This window comes from Stylophora pistillata, chromosome 12 (genome assembly GCF_964205215.1).
Source record: "Stylophora pistillata chromosome 12, jaStyPist1.2, whole genome shotgun sequence".
Taxonomy (NCBI): Eukaryota; Metazoa; Cnidaria; class Anthozoa; order Scleractinia; family Pocilloporidae; genus Stylophora; species Stylophora pistillata.
Window position 1 is genome coordinate 4886669 of NC_142530.1, and position 17409 is coordinate 4904077.

The window sequence follows — 17409 nt, forward strand, 5'->3', positions numbered from 1 at the left end:
AATGGAATAGTTCAGTCGTTTGCAGAAGTCAGTTTACACTCCTCCATTCTGGCATGTCGAGACTTCTATATATCCCACTGACATTACAACTCAGTGTACCAAGCAGCGGGGCAGTTCTTCTAAGAACCTTCAGATTCGATGGGCGATTCGTGATTATTTCAACTAACGATTTCCTAATAATGAATGAATTGCACTTTTAGATAAATACCAAGCCATTAACTACCCTGAAAGGCACAAAGATTACTTCCTTGAAGAAGAAAGTCAGAGACACTATCAGAAACATCTTGGATGGACCAGTCTGCCAATGGGAGGCCCTCACACCATCAGCATTCATTGTTCCGTTGTAAACATTATGCTTAAAGAATTTGACGCTAGAGAAGAGAGAATGGAGCACAGGCTTTGTAGTAGGGCCCATGAGTTTCCTTCCAGTTTAAATTGCACCTCCGCTTTTTCTATTTGCAGAAGCCATGTGAAAATAGAAGGCCAAGACTCCGAAATGATTTGCAACAGTCTTATGAGATCAGACGTTTGATGGATCACTTAATTAGTTTTTACGAAAGCGTTAAGTCATGACCGGCATCTACTAAAAATCAGTGCATTTTTATATGTCATTAAGGACGTATTTCTTCCCAAACAGGAACCGTAATGTAAGTCAAGCAGCTTTAGCCAGATGAGTGCGAAAAAAATGGAATTCCTATAAGCACGTGCACGTGAACAGGCAACTCACAAATAGCAGCTGTACCCTTCTTGATTCTTTATACTTATTGTCTGTGAACATCTTTAGTGCGTATTTCTTCTCGGTTAAGTATCGCCGCAAACTGTTGTGTAAGAGCTGGAGATTGTTCTTTGGCCGTTTTATTCTTAATTTTTTTTCTGGGTATCGTTCCGCAAAAAAAAAAAAATCGACAGAAGGTGGTCAAGTTCGGATGCAGGTATAGGCTTTCAATTCTATGGCTTTTAAACCTATTTGCTGCCACGTAAGGATGTCTGTGTTCATTTCGAATAAAAAAAAGGATTTCTATTTGAAAATGCCCATTTTTCGAACGTTATTATTTGCACAAAAATGCTTTTAGCTCAAATCATAGCCAGTTAGGACAATGCAAGCAAGGAACTGTTCATATAAGTAAACTTTTTCTAGATCGTACTTTCCCTTTAACGTCATTGTATCATATCAGAAGAATGCGTAATATTTTTTAAACATAAGCCTCCACCCGGTGTTTTTAATAAAAAAAAAAGTATATCCTCACCGTCCAAGTGTGTACCATTTAAGCGAACAAAAGTTGACAGCAACGTCAATTATAAATAATGACTAATACTTTTTACGATAAAGGGAGATCCGAGGACAAAATTCATAGAGCTCATTGACAAAAAAAAAATCATAATCCGCAACCTTGTTATATCTATCACACCTTCGCTATATATTGGTAAAGTGACCAAAAACCGGTATACAAGAGACCTACCCATCAAAATTTCACAAGATGGGCAATCCTTAACCCAAATTAAACAAAGACAACAGACAAACTGGTCTACAGAATGAAGGGGATAGGTTTCTTAAGAAACTGTGGCACCAAGTGATATGTGCAGGAAAATCGATTGGTATAAACCTCTTAAACTCCACAGCCTTATTAAGGGTGCATTGTGTTCTTCTACGAATAGATTTCCGATGAGACGGATCGACCTTACTAAAGACGAGTCCAGTCGACCCTTGCAAATCGTGTAGATTTCTCTAAATTTAATGCCCTAATCTAAAGCTTAATGTTATGAAATGTACTGAGGGATTTTCGATGACTTCGACTAAACCAAAAAGCGCGTCGAGTCGACCCATGCGAATTATGAACGCTTAAGTGTGTGTTGCCTTCGAGTCGAGTCGACCCGTACGAATTGTGTCGATTCGGCAACATTGAATTCCTTGATTTAACGCTTAAGTTTGTATTGTCTCCTTTTGCGAATCGCCTTCCGGGGAGACTGATCGACTCAACAAAAACCAAATCGAGTTGATGAGTGCGAATCGTGTCGATTAGTGTACATTTTCTGTCCCTGTACTGTATTTAATATTCTGAAAATGGACTTCCGGCCTTTTTACGCTTCCAGAACGTAAAGGGTTCAAGTTGTCATTCAAGTTATCCCTCACCATGCCACTCAAATTCACTCTTAAATTTGCTCTCACCCCTCAACTTCCGGTATGTTAACGTACGATTTGATTCCCGGTGTGACGATTCGTCAACGACCGTAGACGAATCGCAACAGTTTGGGTGTACTGGACATGTATGTTGATTTGTTGTACTCAGGAACGAGCTCTTTCAGTTGTAGTCGATTTTCACGCTCGCTTAACCCCGATAATGAATGCTCATATTCACCGTGAACGCCAATCAGATCACTCTCTAAACCATAAGTTCAAAAGTACATAAAATGGAGATGGTCGTCTTAAAAATAGATCACTAGTAGCTATGTCATCTTTCAAAACAAAATCATCCATACTATTGGTTTTCTCTTGGTTCGCGGCTTCTAAAATTGTGTGATAAAAATTTCTGTGATTATAGATATGAAAAAATAGAAAAGAAGAAAAAAGGAGAGATTACGATAAAGCATTATAGCAAATATAGTTCCCCGTTAGTTTAATTTAATGAAAACACCTCAAATCAGAAGAGCCTGCATTACCACTGGTTAGCCAATTGCATTTGGAAGTATTTAGACCTTACGTAAAAAGGACGTTAATGTTTAGCAGGATCCGCGTATAAATAAATGTCTTCCTTTCAAATTCACCAGTGTAAATAAATTCCCTCATCTTCATTTCTCAATTAATCTGCATTTCTCATATATGATTTTCAAATATAGTTATTCGCGTATAAACTATAAGAAGGCTATGCTTGTAAATAGGGAGGGGTTCTGAAGCATTCTCTCCCTTTTTCCTTAAATATTAACACTTAAACGACGACGAGCATATAAGCAGCTTCATTGACTGTTTTAATAGTCATTTTAACGGTAGAAAATTGACAGTAAGCGAGGCTTTTGAAATGAATAACACTCTTGGGTAATTTGGTAAGATTAACTAAGTTGAAATTGCAAATTGGCCACCGCAAAGCGTTAAAACGCTGATGTTTCGAGATTACTGAATTACTTTTCACCGGAATAATTATTTCGAGTGTTTATAAACTCCCTCTCATTTTCATTTCTTAATGAATCCGCATTTAACATGTATAATTTTCATATACAGTCATTTGTGTATTAACAAAAAGGAGACTCACTGCTTCCGGAAATCAAAAAAGTAAAAAATAATAATAACAAGAGAAAACTATAACCACATCTACTACGATTCATTACCATGCACTCTCTCCCCATACTAAAATATCGCTCAAATATCGCCGATATATCGCGATAACCGCGATGTTCGGCGATTATCCTTTGCATTACTTTTGCACAGTATTATATGATGTAATAGGATCAAATTTAAATAGTTATATTGTAAGCTTCTGGTACGTTCCGGAAAACCGTTCGTAAATATATATATATATATGGGAACTTTGTCGTGTACTTGGAGTAGTTTTTGTTGTCGAGAGTGACCGACTGTTTGGAAAGCTATACCAAAAGAGAGGACTGCGTGGAAGATCATAAATCTCAAGAAAGTTTGGAGAAAACTCTGAGTAAGATATCAATCATCTCAATCCCCTACTGATATTGCCGAGCATTGATGAACATTTCAAAGAAGCCCTATATTTTTATTTAATATTTGCATTGATAAATAGCCATTGACTCCCAACATATTTCATTGATTTCGCATGAAGAAGCATTGTTTATTATTCACTTGTTGCAGTCGTCCTCTGGGTATAAGCCGTGCATGGTTTTCGAGTTCTTTTCAAATATGATCGGCCGTCGATCGATCAATGACTTTTAAAAGGTTTTACGATCGGCTGTCGATTGGTCAACGGACTTTGTTTGACTTGTTGTGATGCAAGTGAACGAGTGAATAATGATAACGCTTTTCCACGGGTAATCAAACGGATATCTTGGGAGCCAATAGCTATTTATTAACTACTGAACGTTAAATAAAAATCTTTTACAGTAGGTTTGTACTGACTCTACTGGGTAAAAGCCTTACATGGTTTTCAAAATCTTTTTTTTTTTGAGACACGATCAGCCGTCGAGGAAATGAGAGATTGGGGAGAGTGAAACGAACAATTTCTAAAGATATTAACCTACAAACACTCGTGATCACATAAAGAGTAAAATTTTAATCCCATGGTCATTTGTAATTATAATTATTTTGGACGTTGGCGAACTGATATTAGACGTTGGCGAATCGACCTCATATGATGGCGAACTGACGTTGACGAACTGACACGTTGGTGAATCGACAGTTTACCTTTTGAGGTACCGTATCGATAATAATCGATTGTGGACTAAACAATGAAAAGTTTAGTTCAATTTTGGTCACATTTTTGGAGGGAATAAACTAACTATATCGATGCCAAATGTAATGGCTAAGCACAGCCTGATTTAACGCATAAAAATGGATCGATATAATAGCCGATAGCTTTCAACGAAATTCTTTCGAAAAACAAAACTTCAAATAGAACATCTGACACCGAGGTTAAATAATGATAAATCATCTCACTAATCTACTGATTTTACAGAAACCTCTCGTGCACAAGAGAAAAAAAAAAACCTGGCTAAATTTCTATCACCAAAACATCATGTGCAACATTCCGAACATGTATACAAGGACATGTATTAAAGATCGACTCAACATAGTCGTTTCACCTATTTCAAATTCCTGAACACACATCACACGTAGGAAACCTGCGCATAAAAGAGGACGGGGGGGAGGGGTAGACGTGGGTCACTTGAAACCCACTCTAATTCATCTCTGACGTTCACAAAAGGTACAATGTACAGTAAAACCAGGAAGTAACACCATACTTTTCCTTGAGCTGCAACACAACAAAGGCTCGAGCAAATGAAATTTCGGTGATAAATGAAATCCTAAGAGTGCGAAATGGGTTCCCCACGGAAGCCCTCCGACCAATCACGATTAGCGTGTAGTTAATTTATAACTTGACTCGTGACTATGTGAGTTGAAGTAGCCTATTTCCCGCGAAAAGATAGTCTAAAAAAATAAAGCGTTCAGTGAAAATGCCTTAACATAGGCTCACCATGGGAGTGAGACGCTCCAAATAATGGCTCCTGTCACAGCCTATTATCTTTGCGTTCATTCCATCTCGGGAAGGTAAAAGGTTTTCCTCTTATTCTCTCTCTTAAGTAACGAGGAGTTGCTATGAACTAATCATATCGAAAGCACGATTCGATGTTGGGTTGAGAGACTTTATATGGCCATCAAAAGGTCAAATTACCTCTGAAGGAGGACACAAAAAAATCTGTGGCACAAAGTTAAGACTAAAGCTTGAATTATATATAGTGCCGCACGCTCGAAATACGTGGAAACATAAAGAAGAAGGCAACGCTTCTAACGGATCTGCGTACGTTAAAGATGAACCTAGTTCAAGTGACCACTTCTTGCAGGAAAAATTTCTCTTGATCACAGGATATATTGGACCTGTCTTAATTGCCACGCAATGTTACTTGCTTCTTCAAATCCGTGCACTCACTTTGAAATTTAACTTATCGCTTATAAACTCATCGAAAGGATGCAGACTGGCCAGGTGTAAAGGAAAGGAATTAATAGTCAGCCGAGTCTGTGGAGCAAAGTTGTCCATTTTGGCTCAGTGAGCATCTATGAACCTCAGGGAAGCTATGCACACAACGACAGAGGGGTCTGGGTGAGTCACTTCGACCAGTTCACCTCTCCCTCTTCAAAAAGCCTAAGGGACTTAAGTCACTAAGCGACTAAGTATATTTTAAGTACCATTTGAATGTGAGACTGACTCATCCGTGGTAAATTCACGTAAGCTGGACTTTGAAACTAAAGTTTGACTGGTCCGAAAATAAAATAACTAACAATCAGCGAGTTTCTAGTGTACATAGTCAACAGAGTCACCTCATCGATTTTATATTTCCTTAGCGCCTATCACAAAAATTAATTCCACGTACGTACGGATGGAGGATATGCATTCAATATGTATATGTACGTAATTTAAGGAATCGAACGCTCCTAAATAATCTGTACATCTATAGTGATAAAATGAGTATTTCAGCAACGACAATTGTTTGTGTGGTGTCCTGTGGACAACCGGGACTATACACAGTGGTCAGGTGACCGAGAGAGTGTGCGTGTATGTGAAAAGAGCGGGAGTTTGAAGGGTGACGGTGTGTTGTTCGAGTTATTGACCTTAGTGGCTTCTAGGAATATTACATTGGTGACGAGGATGGTCCAAATATAAGTGAGAAGCACTTACCACCATTAGATTTATCCGGACAAGTTCCGCAAGTCGCGGACAGGTGGCGTAAATGGAAGCGCGCGTTCGAATATTATGCCGAAGGAAAGGAGGGCATGGACAATGCTCGTAAGAAGACGTCTAAACTTTTGCATTTCGCCGGTATGAAAGTGCAAGACATATTCGAAGACTTTCAAGATCCTGGCCCTATCCCAGCGGAGTGTCATAACGCTAATGAGGTCGCTATTCGCAAGCTGGATTTCTACTTTCGCGTTGAGGAGAATATTCCTTACGAGCGCCATGTTTTTCGCCAGCTGACACTGCAGGAGGGGGAGACCGCTGACCAGCTTATGGCACGCCTAAGAAAATAAGCTAGGCATCGCAATTTCGGAACGAGTTTGAACGACAACTTGAGGGGTCAGCTGATTGAGAAGTTAACGGATTTTGAGCTTAATAGGAAATTGTTGGAACACAGGAATATTACACTGGAAGAAGCCTCAGATAAAGCTCGTGCTTGGGAAGCGGCAGGGAGACAAGCAACAAACATGACTGTGAACCCAGGGGTAATAAAGGAGACAGCGTCAATGCAATCAAGACGAGACAAGGAAAAAGAGATGATAAACCCAGAAAGTGCTACAATTGTGGAAGAGAGGGGCATCTGCCCATTGATAGGAGTTGTCCAGCAAAAGGAGAGAAATGTGAAAAATGTGGGAGGAATGGTCATTTTGCTTCGTGTTGTAAGGAACAGAGTGGTAATTATGCAACTGGAGGTAAACCGGATCAGCAAAGGAGGGATTATGATAGACGCCAGTCTTACGATGCTAACTTCGTGGGCGATCAGAACGCATCTGACAGCGAGGAGAACTGTGCTTTTCCATTTGCAGTTACAGAGAATCAAGGAGAAACATGCAATTCAACCCGTCTCAAAGAACGAGTGCTGGAAGTGAATTTTAATGGCATTACAACAAGAGTACTCATTGATTCAGGCTCAGTAGGTAACCTCAGAGGAGTGGAAAAATATGAAGAACTTAAGGCCCAAGGCCTTAACGCGAAGATGGAGGATTGCTACATGCGGTTGTATGCGTATGGCGGGAGGGAGTTGGAAGTGATTGGCCACGTTAAAGTTGAGATCTCCGCAGGTGATAAGAGGATAGGTTCGCATTTGGTAGTCACTAAGAGTGGAAGGTGTCTGCTGGGCCACGAAACCTCACAAGCTCTGGGTCTCTTTCGTATTAGTTCGAGCGTCAGCAGTGCGTTTGTGTAGTGCAATGTCGTTGGCTAGAACTTAGCCCCAGTTCTTCAGGCTAAGTATCCAACAGTGTTTGTTGGCGTCGGCAAGCTAAAAGACTACAAACTGAAACTACACGTCGACTCAAAGGTGACACCAGTAGCTCAGAAACCAAGGCGTGTCCCATTTGCACGGTGAGAGAAAGTAACTGCGAAAGTTGAAGACCTAATTGCTAAGGGTATAGTGGAGCGAGTAAATGGGCCGACGTCATGGGTTAGTCCTGTGGTGATTGCGCCAAAGGCATCAGGGAATATCCGGTTGTGCGTAGATATGAGGAAGACAAATGCAGCTATCATTCGTGAAAGGATACCCATCCCGAAGGTGAGCGAGGTGTTGGAAAATCTCAATGGCAGTGCAGTGTTTTCAACTTGGAACTTTCTCTGGGATTCCACCAGACTGAACTAGATGAGGACTCCAGAGATATAACCACATTTGCCACACATGATGGATTATTCAGATACAAGACTCTGAGTTTCGGAGTATACTCAGCACCAGAGAAGTATCAGCAGATAATGAGACAAGTGGTCTCTGATATGGGTGGGGTTTAGAACATTGCCGATGACTTGATAGTGCATGGCAAGAATAATGAGGAGCATGACAGGCATCTTCATAAAGTATTACAGCGATTATAGGAGAAGAATCTCACCCTCAACCCTCAGAAGTGTCAATAGCCCTTATCGCATTTACGCCCACTGTACGAGAGCTCAGCTCACTTTGAAGTTTCGAAACGAGGCTCTCGGGTCACACCGGTAAAACTTTCAAGTAAAATCGAGGCAAACGGCTACGTTTGGAGGCATTTTTATTCGTTTTCTTAAGGATACAGCGTGTTCTCGTCATGGTTAGACAATGTATTGCGAACGGGTGCAACAGTCCATTCAGTGAATCGGCAACTGTCGAGATCCACGAGCTTAGGATCGAAACCGCGGTCTTGCCAAAGAAGTTCAACTATCAAACTAGAGGCGAACAAAACGCACATAAAAAACCTCTCAAATAAAGAAGTTACAAACGACCAGATTAATTTATTGGCAAAAGGGCTCAAATTCATTTCAACACCCGATACAAAACAAAAACAGATCAGACAACAACTATTGTGTGACTTTGATCAGCTCGCAAGGAGAATGCGTCTGATTTACATATTCAGAGGGGAGGAAAAAAACCCATCCCTGCCACGTCAAATCTACATGGGTACCACCAATACAAAAATCAGTAGCCCTTAAAAGCTATTTAGAAGAGGTTAAAAGTGACCTTTTAGAAATAGAAATTACAAAGCGAAAAGATAATTTGCTTCAGGCTGAACGCAAGGCGCTGAGGGCCTTGAAACGTGACTCTGAGTTAAACCTTAGAAAGGCCGACAAAGGAAAAACAACCGTAGTCATGAACAAACGCGACAAATTTAGCCGTTCCTTTCCGAAATGACAGCCATTCTTTAAATCTTCCTTTCGTGATGCAAGGACTAAGAATTTTAACCTTTTCCTCAGCAGAGAAATACATAGATTCCAGAGTTATATGGTCAGACATGGAGTGTTTCTGGTATTCCTCGAGAAACATTGACCCGATAGCCTCGTCCTGAAACTGTAACTCCGCGGACCCTTTGCATTGCAGACACAAATGCGATAAGGGCTATTCAGGATGGACAAAGTAGTCTTCATGGGACTTCTAGTGTCAAAGTACGGTATCAGTACAACCGAAGAGAAAGTCCGTGATGTACTTCAATCAAGCCGCCCAACCACACCAACAGAAGTAAGAAGCTTCCTGGGGATGGTTGGCTTCAGTGCACGTTTTATTCCCAACTTTGCCACCATTGCAGAACCTCTACGAACGATCTCTAGGCAGGGAGTACCCTTTGTATGGGACAGTGAGCAAGAAGCGTCATTTCAGGAACTGAAACAGCAGTTAGCCAAGGCACCTGTTCTGGCATACTTTGACAAAGAGGCACATACTCGAGTGATAGCTGATGCAAGGCCGGTGGGGCTAAGTGCAGTGCTAGTCCAGGAGAAGAATGGTGAAAGCAGAGCCGTCTCTTACGCTAGCAGGAGCCTTAGCTGCGTAGAAAGGAGATAAAGTCACACAGAAAAAGAAGCGCTCTCACTAGTGTGGGCGTGCGAATGGTTCAACCAATACTTGTACGGTTTGCAGACCTTTGCCTTGGTGACAGATCATTAGGCTTTAAAGGTGATTTACTCTAGAGGATCCAAGCCATCAGCACGCATTGAACACTGGGTGTTGCGGTTGCAACCATATAGTTACAAGGTATGCTGCGTCGTATCACGAGATAATATTGCTGCTGCCCTGTCACGTCTGACAACGCTCCAAGCATCAGAGAAATGTCGTTATCATCATGAACATGTTCGGATGGTTGCTCTTAAGGCAGTCCCCATAGCCATTAAGATCCAGGAGATAGAGAGTGCCTCTGCAGAGGATGAGGAGTTACAAGCAGTGCATATTTGCCTTGTTAGTGGTAATTGGGAGAAGGGCCCACGGTCATTTTTGATGGTGCACAACGGATTTACGTTCATTGGTCAAGTTATACTACGAGGAACACGAATTGTGATACCCAAAGTGCTGAGATTAAGGGTTTTGGAACTCGCGCACCAAGGTCACCATGGAATCGTCAAAATGAAGGAGAGACTCAGGTCTAAAGTGTGGTGGCCAGGAGTCGATAAGGCTGTGGAACAGAAGTGCCGGGAAGGTTACGGGTGCCAACTAGTCACAAAGGAGGCAATCACTCCGCCTGTTAAAATAACCAGGATGCCAGCGAGGCCATGGCATGATCTAGTACTGGACTTACTTGGGCCTATGCCAACAGGAGAATATCTGCTGGTCTGAGTGGATTACTTCAGCCGATGGGTGGAAGTTAACATCATTAAATCTACCACTTCTGAGACGATCATCAAGTGTTTAGATAAACAGTTCTCCAGACATGGGGTACCTAATACCCTGAGAACGGACAACGGACCCAACCTAGCGTCCGCAGAAATGGAAGGATACTTGAATGAAACGGGCCACTATGGCCTAGGGCAAATGGGGAAGTCGAAAGACAAAATCGTTCCGTTTTGAAAGCAATGAGAGTGGCCCATGCAGAGAAGAGAGACTGGAGACTAGAGTTGAATAAGTATCTTCTGGCCTACTGTTCCACCTCGCATGTAACAACTGGCCAGAGCCGAGCAGAACTGTTATTCGGGAGGAAATTGTCTACTAAGTTGCCAGAGGTTGCTGATCTAGAAGAATCTGAGGACCCGGGATATGAGCAGGCCAGAGATCGCGATGCAGAAAAAAAGCAGGTTGGGGCTGACCATGCCGACAAGAGGCATTGGGAAGCTGAGAAATGCATACAAAAAGGAGATTTTGTGTTACTGGAGAAGAGGAAGGAGAATAAATTGTCAACACATTACGAGAAAGAGCCATGCCAGGTGATAGCACGTCATGGGGATCAAGTCCAGTTAAAGTCAACTCAAAGCATGCAATACAAGCGAAACATTCAACATGTCAAGCAGTTTTGTTACACCAGCTACTTCGCTCAGGGACAAATTTTCATAGTCCTTTTGAAATATCACCCGCGTGCCTATTTCCACACATACGCAAGCTATCGCTTAACTTTCTTTCTTTGTCTTGGTTTTTTCTTCTTCGAACACAATAATCATTTTCCTACAGATATACACTTAAAAAAAGAAGCATTGACGCCATAAATGAAAAATATGCTGCAAGAGACAAAAGTGTAATCGGAGATTGGTCAAACTTTTATTCACGGATAAAAAATGTATAGTCTGAACTCTTTGAAGCCCGCAGTTAGCAAACTTATTCTAGGCGGGCTACCTAAACAGGCACTGTAAAGTCTCTCTCTCTCTCTCTCTCTCTCTCTCTCTCTCTCTCTCTCTCTCTCTCTCTCTCTCTCTCTCACACACACACACACACACACACACAGACACACACACTTCTAGACAATACCATGCAATTAGCTGGGCCGAAAAGCACATTAAAGAACACTATCTAAGAGAAGAAAGTCTGAGACACTGTTAGAAACCTCCTCGATGGACCTCTTTATATCCTAAGAACTAAGCGATTGCCTTGATAACGGTCAAGTTCTGTTGCTCATAAATAAAAATTTCGATGTATTACAAAAAACACATTTATGTAAGTTCTTTAACTTCTAGGCGCGAGTAAAACTGGTTAGCGACAGAATTGACTTCAGGTGTGGAAACACTTCCGGTATCGTAAAACGTTGGTCATTTATCAGTAAAAGGTGATATAAATTAACAGTTCTTTACAAACTCGTCATTATGAAAAATTAAAGCCAAATTTCGCGTGTTAAGCTCGTTTTATAAACGACATTAGGGAGCTTAAGCAACCACGACGAAAGGGACGACGACGACGTCAAGCAATCGCGGAGGGTCTGCAACGAGGACGTCGTTTTTAGCGGGAAAATGAAACTTAAGCAGTGAAGTTGCTCAAGGACGACGACGTCTGAAATTATTGTTTATTCTCGCTTCGTCAGTTTACGAAATGACATCGTTCAGAGACCTCCAAAACCTTCTTCTCGGTCATGGATCAAAATTTTCACCTTTATCGAAAGTTCGAGAGTACGTTATTCAATTCTTGAACATCAAAAGTCCAAGGAATTATTAAGCTTTAGCTTTATTTACAATAATTTACGCATGATAAAAGTTAAAAATATAAATTTTACGGAAGTTATTCGAGATTAAAATTCAGTTCTAAGTGTTGCTGGTATAAACAAACCTATTTTGCCCAAGGCTTGCCTGATTTTCAACGTGCTTTAGCCTGATATGTTCTACCTTTGATGCTCCTTCCTTTGGCGAGCAAACGACTCAAGTCTGTCAATTTTAATCAATGCTAGCTAGCGATCGACACAGATCAGTCGTCGCGCTTCAAACAAGAATACTATTTTTTCCCGTGTGATTTTGTCGGAATAATTTTTATCGCTGTAAATCTAGATCTTTATCAAACATTTCGAAAATAGATTCGCAAAACCTGAGAGGTATTCACGCACGCTCATGTTGACACACCGATCTAAAGAATTCTTTGCTGTTTAAAGCGTCTCGACGGAAGAACAGCAACACGCAAAATGTTTTAGTAGCAATAAACCGACAGTTCCATACACACAGCTTTTGACCGAAAGCAGTGGTGTATTGCACTGCCATTTAAACCTTTTCATTCAATAAAAATGATAAACAGTACTCTTTCATAAAATATACTCAAATAAATTTAAACCTAACGTGGTCGCTTTCACCGCTTGACTTGACATTTGTTCTGCGGAGGAAGGAAAATGAGTTAGTGGGTTTTCGAATTTTATTTGTTTAGAAAACTGAACAGGGAGGTTTAAATCAACCGAAGAAGCGAATACAAACTCCAACCGGCCATAGACTGTCAAAAAAACGACAATAAAGCCGCACCTTTTGATGAGAAAAACTGCTTTGAAGTTCGGAAGTTCACGACGACTTGAAACTGGTCCATCTCAAGTCGTCGACGATAAGACGACGACGGAATTCTTGGTTCGCGCTTGCGCAGTGACGTTCTCGCTACTTCCGGTCGTCGTCCTCCGTTCGTCGTCGTGGTTGCTTAAGCTCCCTATTCCCAATCATTAACCGCCAACCATCAAATAACCCAAAATGTAACAGTCAACCGTCCAAAGGGCTTGTTGTGAAGGTGGAGTCTGATCGTCCGGGTGAGTGTAGTCCTGAGAAGGACTGTTGTCGGTGGTAGTGACTGACGTTTCGACAACCTGTGCGGAAGTCATCATCAGAGTCAAGTGATGATGACTTCCGCACAGGTTGTCGAAACGTCAGTCAATACCACCGACAACATTCCTTCTCAGGACTACACTCACCCGGACGATCAGACCACACCTTCACATGTTACCCCCGGGTTCAAACCATTTACTGAAAAGGGCTTATTTTTAACTGTAAACCGGCAACGTGAACCCCCTCCCATTGAGACCCTTTTAATTTGACCGTGTTACTAGTGTTCATGTTGTTGATCATGTATAGTAAGATAGTTTAATTAGTTAATGTAATAGAATGCGCAATAAAAATAAAAAGAAAAAACACGAACCTGAAACAGTATCGCTGAGTGTATTTACTTTAATCATTCAAACATACAAAGTAACTCTGTGAAGTCGCTTCAGTAGCATGTACAGATTGTCTGTTAATAAACATTTCTATGATGACCATAATCTATTAATGCAAATAGTTACCTTCTCTCATGAGCCTCCCGAAAGCTGAAAAGAAAACAAAGAGAGGAATTACTATCAATTACGAAATAAAAACAAAATGGAAAAAAAGGATAAGGTTTGCAAAATCATCCCAGTCCATAACTGATAAGCTGACTAGCTGTATAATGTATCATTCTTTCCAAGCATTAGCTCCCGCGAAGTGTTGTTATAATGAAACACCAACTTAGCTGAAAAAATATCTCCGAACTCCAGGTTTGTTTTATTTACGAGAATAAAAGTTAATAGACCATATTTTATTTTTTAATAATTCTTATTTATTTATTAATATGGTTAATTACATGGGATATCTGTCGCAGAAAATATTTGTCACTGCAACAACGCTATCTTCGCTGTAACAACAAAACCAACGCATAATACGATAAATGAAAATCTAAAGACAAAATGTAGAGCATATATAACATACAATGAGACAGTATCTTTTGTAGACATTTGTAGAGCTTAATTGAGGATCCCAATGGAGTCAGCCGTCAACCATCAAATGGCCACAATATTAACCTTCAACCGTCAAAAACGCAATATTTTTACCGTCAACCGTCAAATAGGGAAGCCAATTTTAGCCGCCAAGTGTCTCAGATATCCTAACTAAGAACTAAACGATTGCCTTAATAAGGATCAAGCTCTGTTGCTCATAATTAAAGGTTTTGAGATATCACAAAAACACATTTATGTAAGTCCTTTAACTTCTAGTCGCGAGTAAAATTGGTTAGCGACAGAACTGACTTCCGGAGTGGAAACATATACACCTAATTGCAATAAGGTTGTCATAGAAAAAAGCAAAAAGCAATCAAAGGCTCTGTGAGCCAACGCGTGAATTGAATAAGCCAATGTAATTTGTGTCGTCAATACAAATGGGTGTTTGATATCCATACTAGGGTATGAATCGTTAGACTGGTAAATGAACATTATGAGGAATATGATGTGAAATTAAATTAGGCATCAAAGACAGAAAATATGGCGTGATTAGGATTTAGTGTAAGACAATTACTGTTCCAGATTTTACTGTAAAGGTTTGTGGAAAAAAAGTTCAAAAGGGTGCTGTTTTGTTTATCACAAAACTATTGTTCCAATATTGAGCTCAGTATTTACTTGCGATGCAAGTATAGGGATATGCATGTAAAAGCTTTTGCGCTGGATGGAACGCACGGACATAAGGATAAGCATATATGCATAAGATTATCAAAACGTTACCTTCTTTTAATGCTCATACTGTCTAGTTAAGACTTGGTTGGCATGAGCGTAAGGATAAACATAAGCGAAAGACTTTCCGGCAATCAGCAAGCACTATACTGCTTATACCAAGCATGTCCCTATTTAACATAACATCGACTGAGCGCTTGTGCTCATGTTTAAATATGTTGCAGCTGTACCCACCTGGGCATCAGCTTGTTATGTTTATGCTTATGCTTGTGTTGCAACTGAGTACCGCGCATGGAGCCTGTTTTGCACGAGCAGTTGGCCGTGAGTGACACTTCAATACTGGACTATGGTGAGCAGCGTTTTAAATGTAAAATGAAGATATAGATAAAGTTTCCAGTAAATGTAATGTGGTGCCTGAGTGGCCTTCCGGTAAAAAGCAGTGCTGTAGATATCGTTCAAAAGGAAGCGACGTAGGTGGTTCAAATCCTCCGCACTCGAGTAAATTTTGCGTTTTGCTTAACTTCCTTTCTTTGTTTTCTTTTTTTTTTCTTTTTCGGACACCATAATCATTTTCCTAGATATATACAATCTAAAATAGAAATATTGACGCCATAAATGAAATATACGCTGCAAGAGCTAAAAGTGTATTCGGAGATTGGGCAAACTTAAATTCACAAATGAAAAACGTATACGTTTTTACTCTTTCAAGATTATCATGGGCTTCTTTTTCACCCCAACACTATTCTTAGCAACAAAGGTCGCCATTGCGTTTGTTTATCACTTGGCAAAAACTATCAAATGCATTCAAAAGCCTAGAATAGAAAAAAGTTTACAGGAATCGACCAACCGAGTGAGCTAGCGAGCGCCGTTCATCACACGATACCTACAACTCGCTCTTGCGCATGCGCGCAATTCACGAGTTAAAAAAGGCGAAAAGAAGCAAGCTCTAGTTGTCTCTCTCAAGTATGGAGGAGTTGCTATAAATTAATCATATCTAATACACGATTCGATGTAAGGTAGAGAGATCTTACATGTCCATCAAAAGATTTATATACTTCTGGAGGGAGACAGAAAACATTCGTAGCAAAACCTAATGAATTCAACTTGAAAATGAAGCGCCCACACGCTCAAATACTTAGCGCAAGTAACCGTCCGAGAAGGTAACGCTTTAAACGGATCTCTTAAAACGGAATGACTTGATCGTTAGCAGAATTCAATTTACACCAGTCCATTCTCGCATGAGTAGTGGTAGGACGAGACTTATCTCCCACTGGGATTACAATTCAGTACACCAAGCTGCAGGTCAGTTCTTCTAAGAACCTTTGGATTCAATGGGTGATTCGTGATTACTTGAACTAAAGATTGATCAATACTTAAGCAAAATGTTTACAACAGAACGATAAATACTGAAAGTGCGCCAGCCTCATATAGGCAGACTGGTCCATTCAAGAGGTTTCTGATAATGTCTCAGACTTTCTACTTTGAGATAGCATTCTTTAATGTGCCTTTCAGTGTAGCTAATGGCATGCTATTTGTCTAAAAGTGCAATTAACGAATTCAACGCAGGAGAAGAAAGAAGGGTGCACAGGCCTCGTAGCAGGACCCACGAGTTTCCTTCCAGTTTGAATTGCAGCTATGATCTATTGCCATGGATATTAACCTTTCCTCAACCTCTCACTCTCCGAACTAATGTCATCACAACATGTAAACAAATGTTTCAAATTTAGCAAATAAAACTGCTTCGTTTTGAAAAGTTTTTCAAATTCGATAGGCCATAGTCGTCGGAGCTAGGTTACAAGCTTATGATACGCCTGCCTTCAACCAATCACAAGGTTAGAAATTCAATAGCCTTGCTCCACGTTTTTACTTATTAAATGTGTGTTCTATTTGAACAAAGCTACATATTCATTGTGTAGTGTGTCGTCGTCGTTGGCTCCCCTTCTGTATAGAAGATAGGTGTCCATTTCACATCATTGACTGATGGTGAGTTCTGTAATGGCTGTAAAGGCCAATACGAGCCTTGAATTGTCTATCACATTCTGGACAACACAGGCCTGGTGGTAATTCTGTCCGTGGCTGTTCTTGTCTTTCTTTCTTCCTTTCCCTCTTCAGCCTTATGCCTTTTGAACACCTTTCCTCAAACTTTTCCACTCCATCTCTTATTGCTTTCCTCCAAATAGTTCTGTTCATAGCCAGATTTTCCCATTCTTTAGTGTCAATAGCGCACTGGTTAAGGTGACTTTTCAGCCCTTCCTTAAATCTTTTCTTTTGCCCTCCTACATCCCGTTTACCTTCTGTGAGCTCACTGTAAAACACTTTTTTTGGCAGTCTGTTGTTTTCCATCCTCACTACATGGCCACTCCATTTCAACTGGTTCCTTACAAACACACTCGCCACACTACACATAG

General features: G+C 40.6%; 1 protein-coding gene across 2 annotated transcripts in view; it reads right to left on the reverse strand.

The window, feature by feature from the left end:
- The window catches only part of LOC148718486 (uncharacterized), a 153811-nt gene that overhangs the window by 113455 nt on the left and 22947 nt on the right, over window positions 1-17409 (reverse strand). Inside the window, exon 2 of one of the 2 annotated variants that reach the window (XM_088741008.1) lies at window positions 13826-13849. In XM_088741008.1, the coding sequence (XP_088597134.1) occupies window positions 13826-13835 (10 nt within the window). In that variant the 5' untranslated portion in view covers window positions 13836-13849. Of the gene's footprint in view, window positions 1-12848; window positions 12880-13825; window positions 13850-17409 lie in introns of those variants that run through there. The other variant, XM_088741009.1, reaches the window with a different exon arrangement.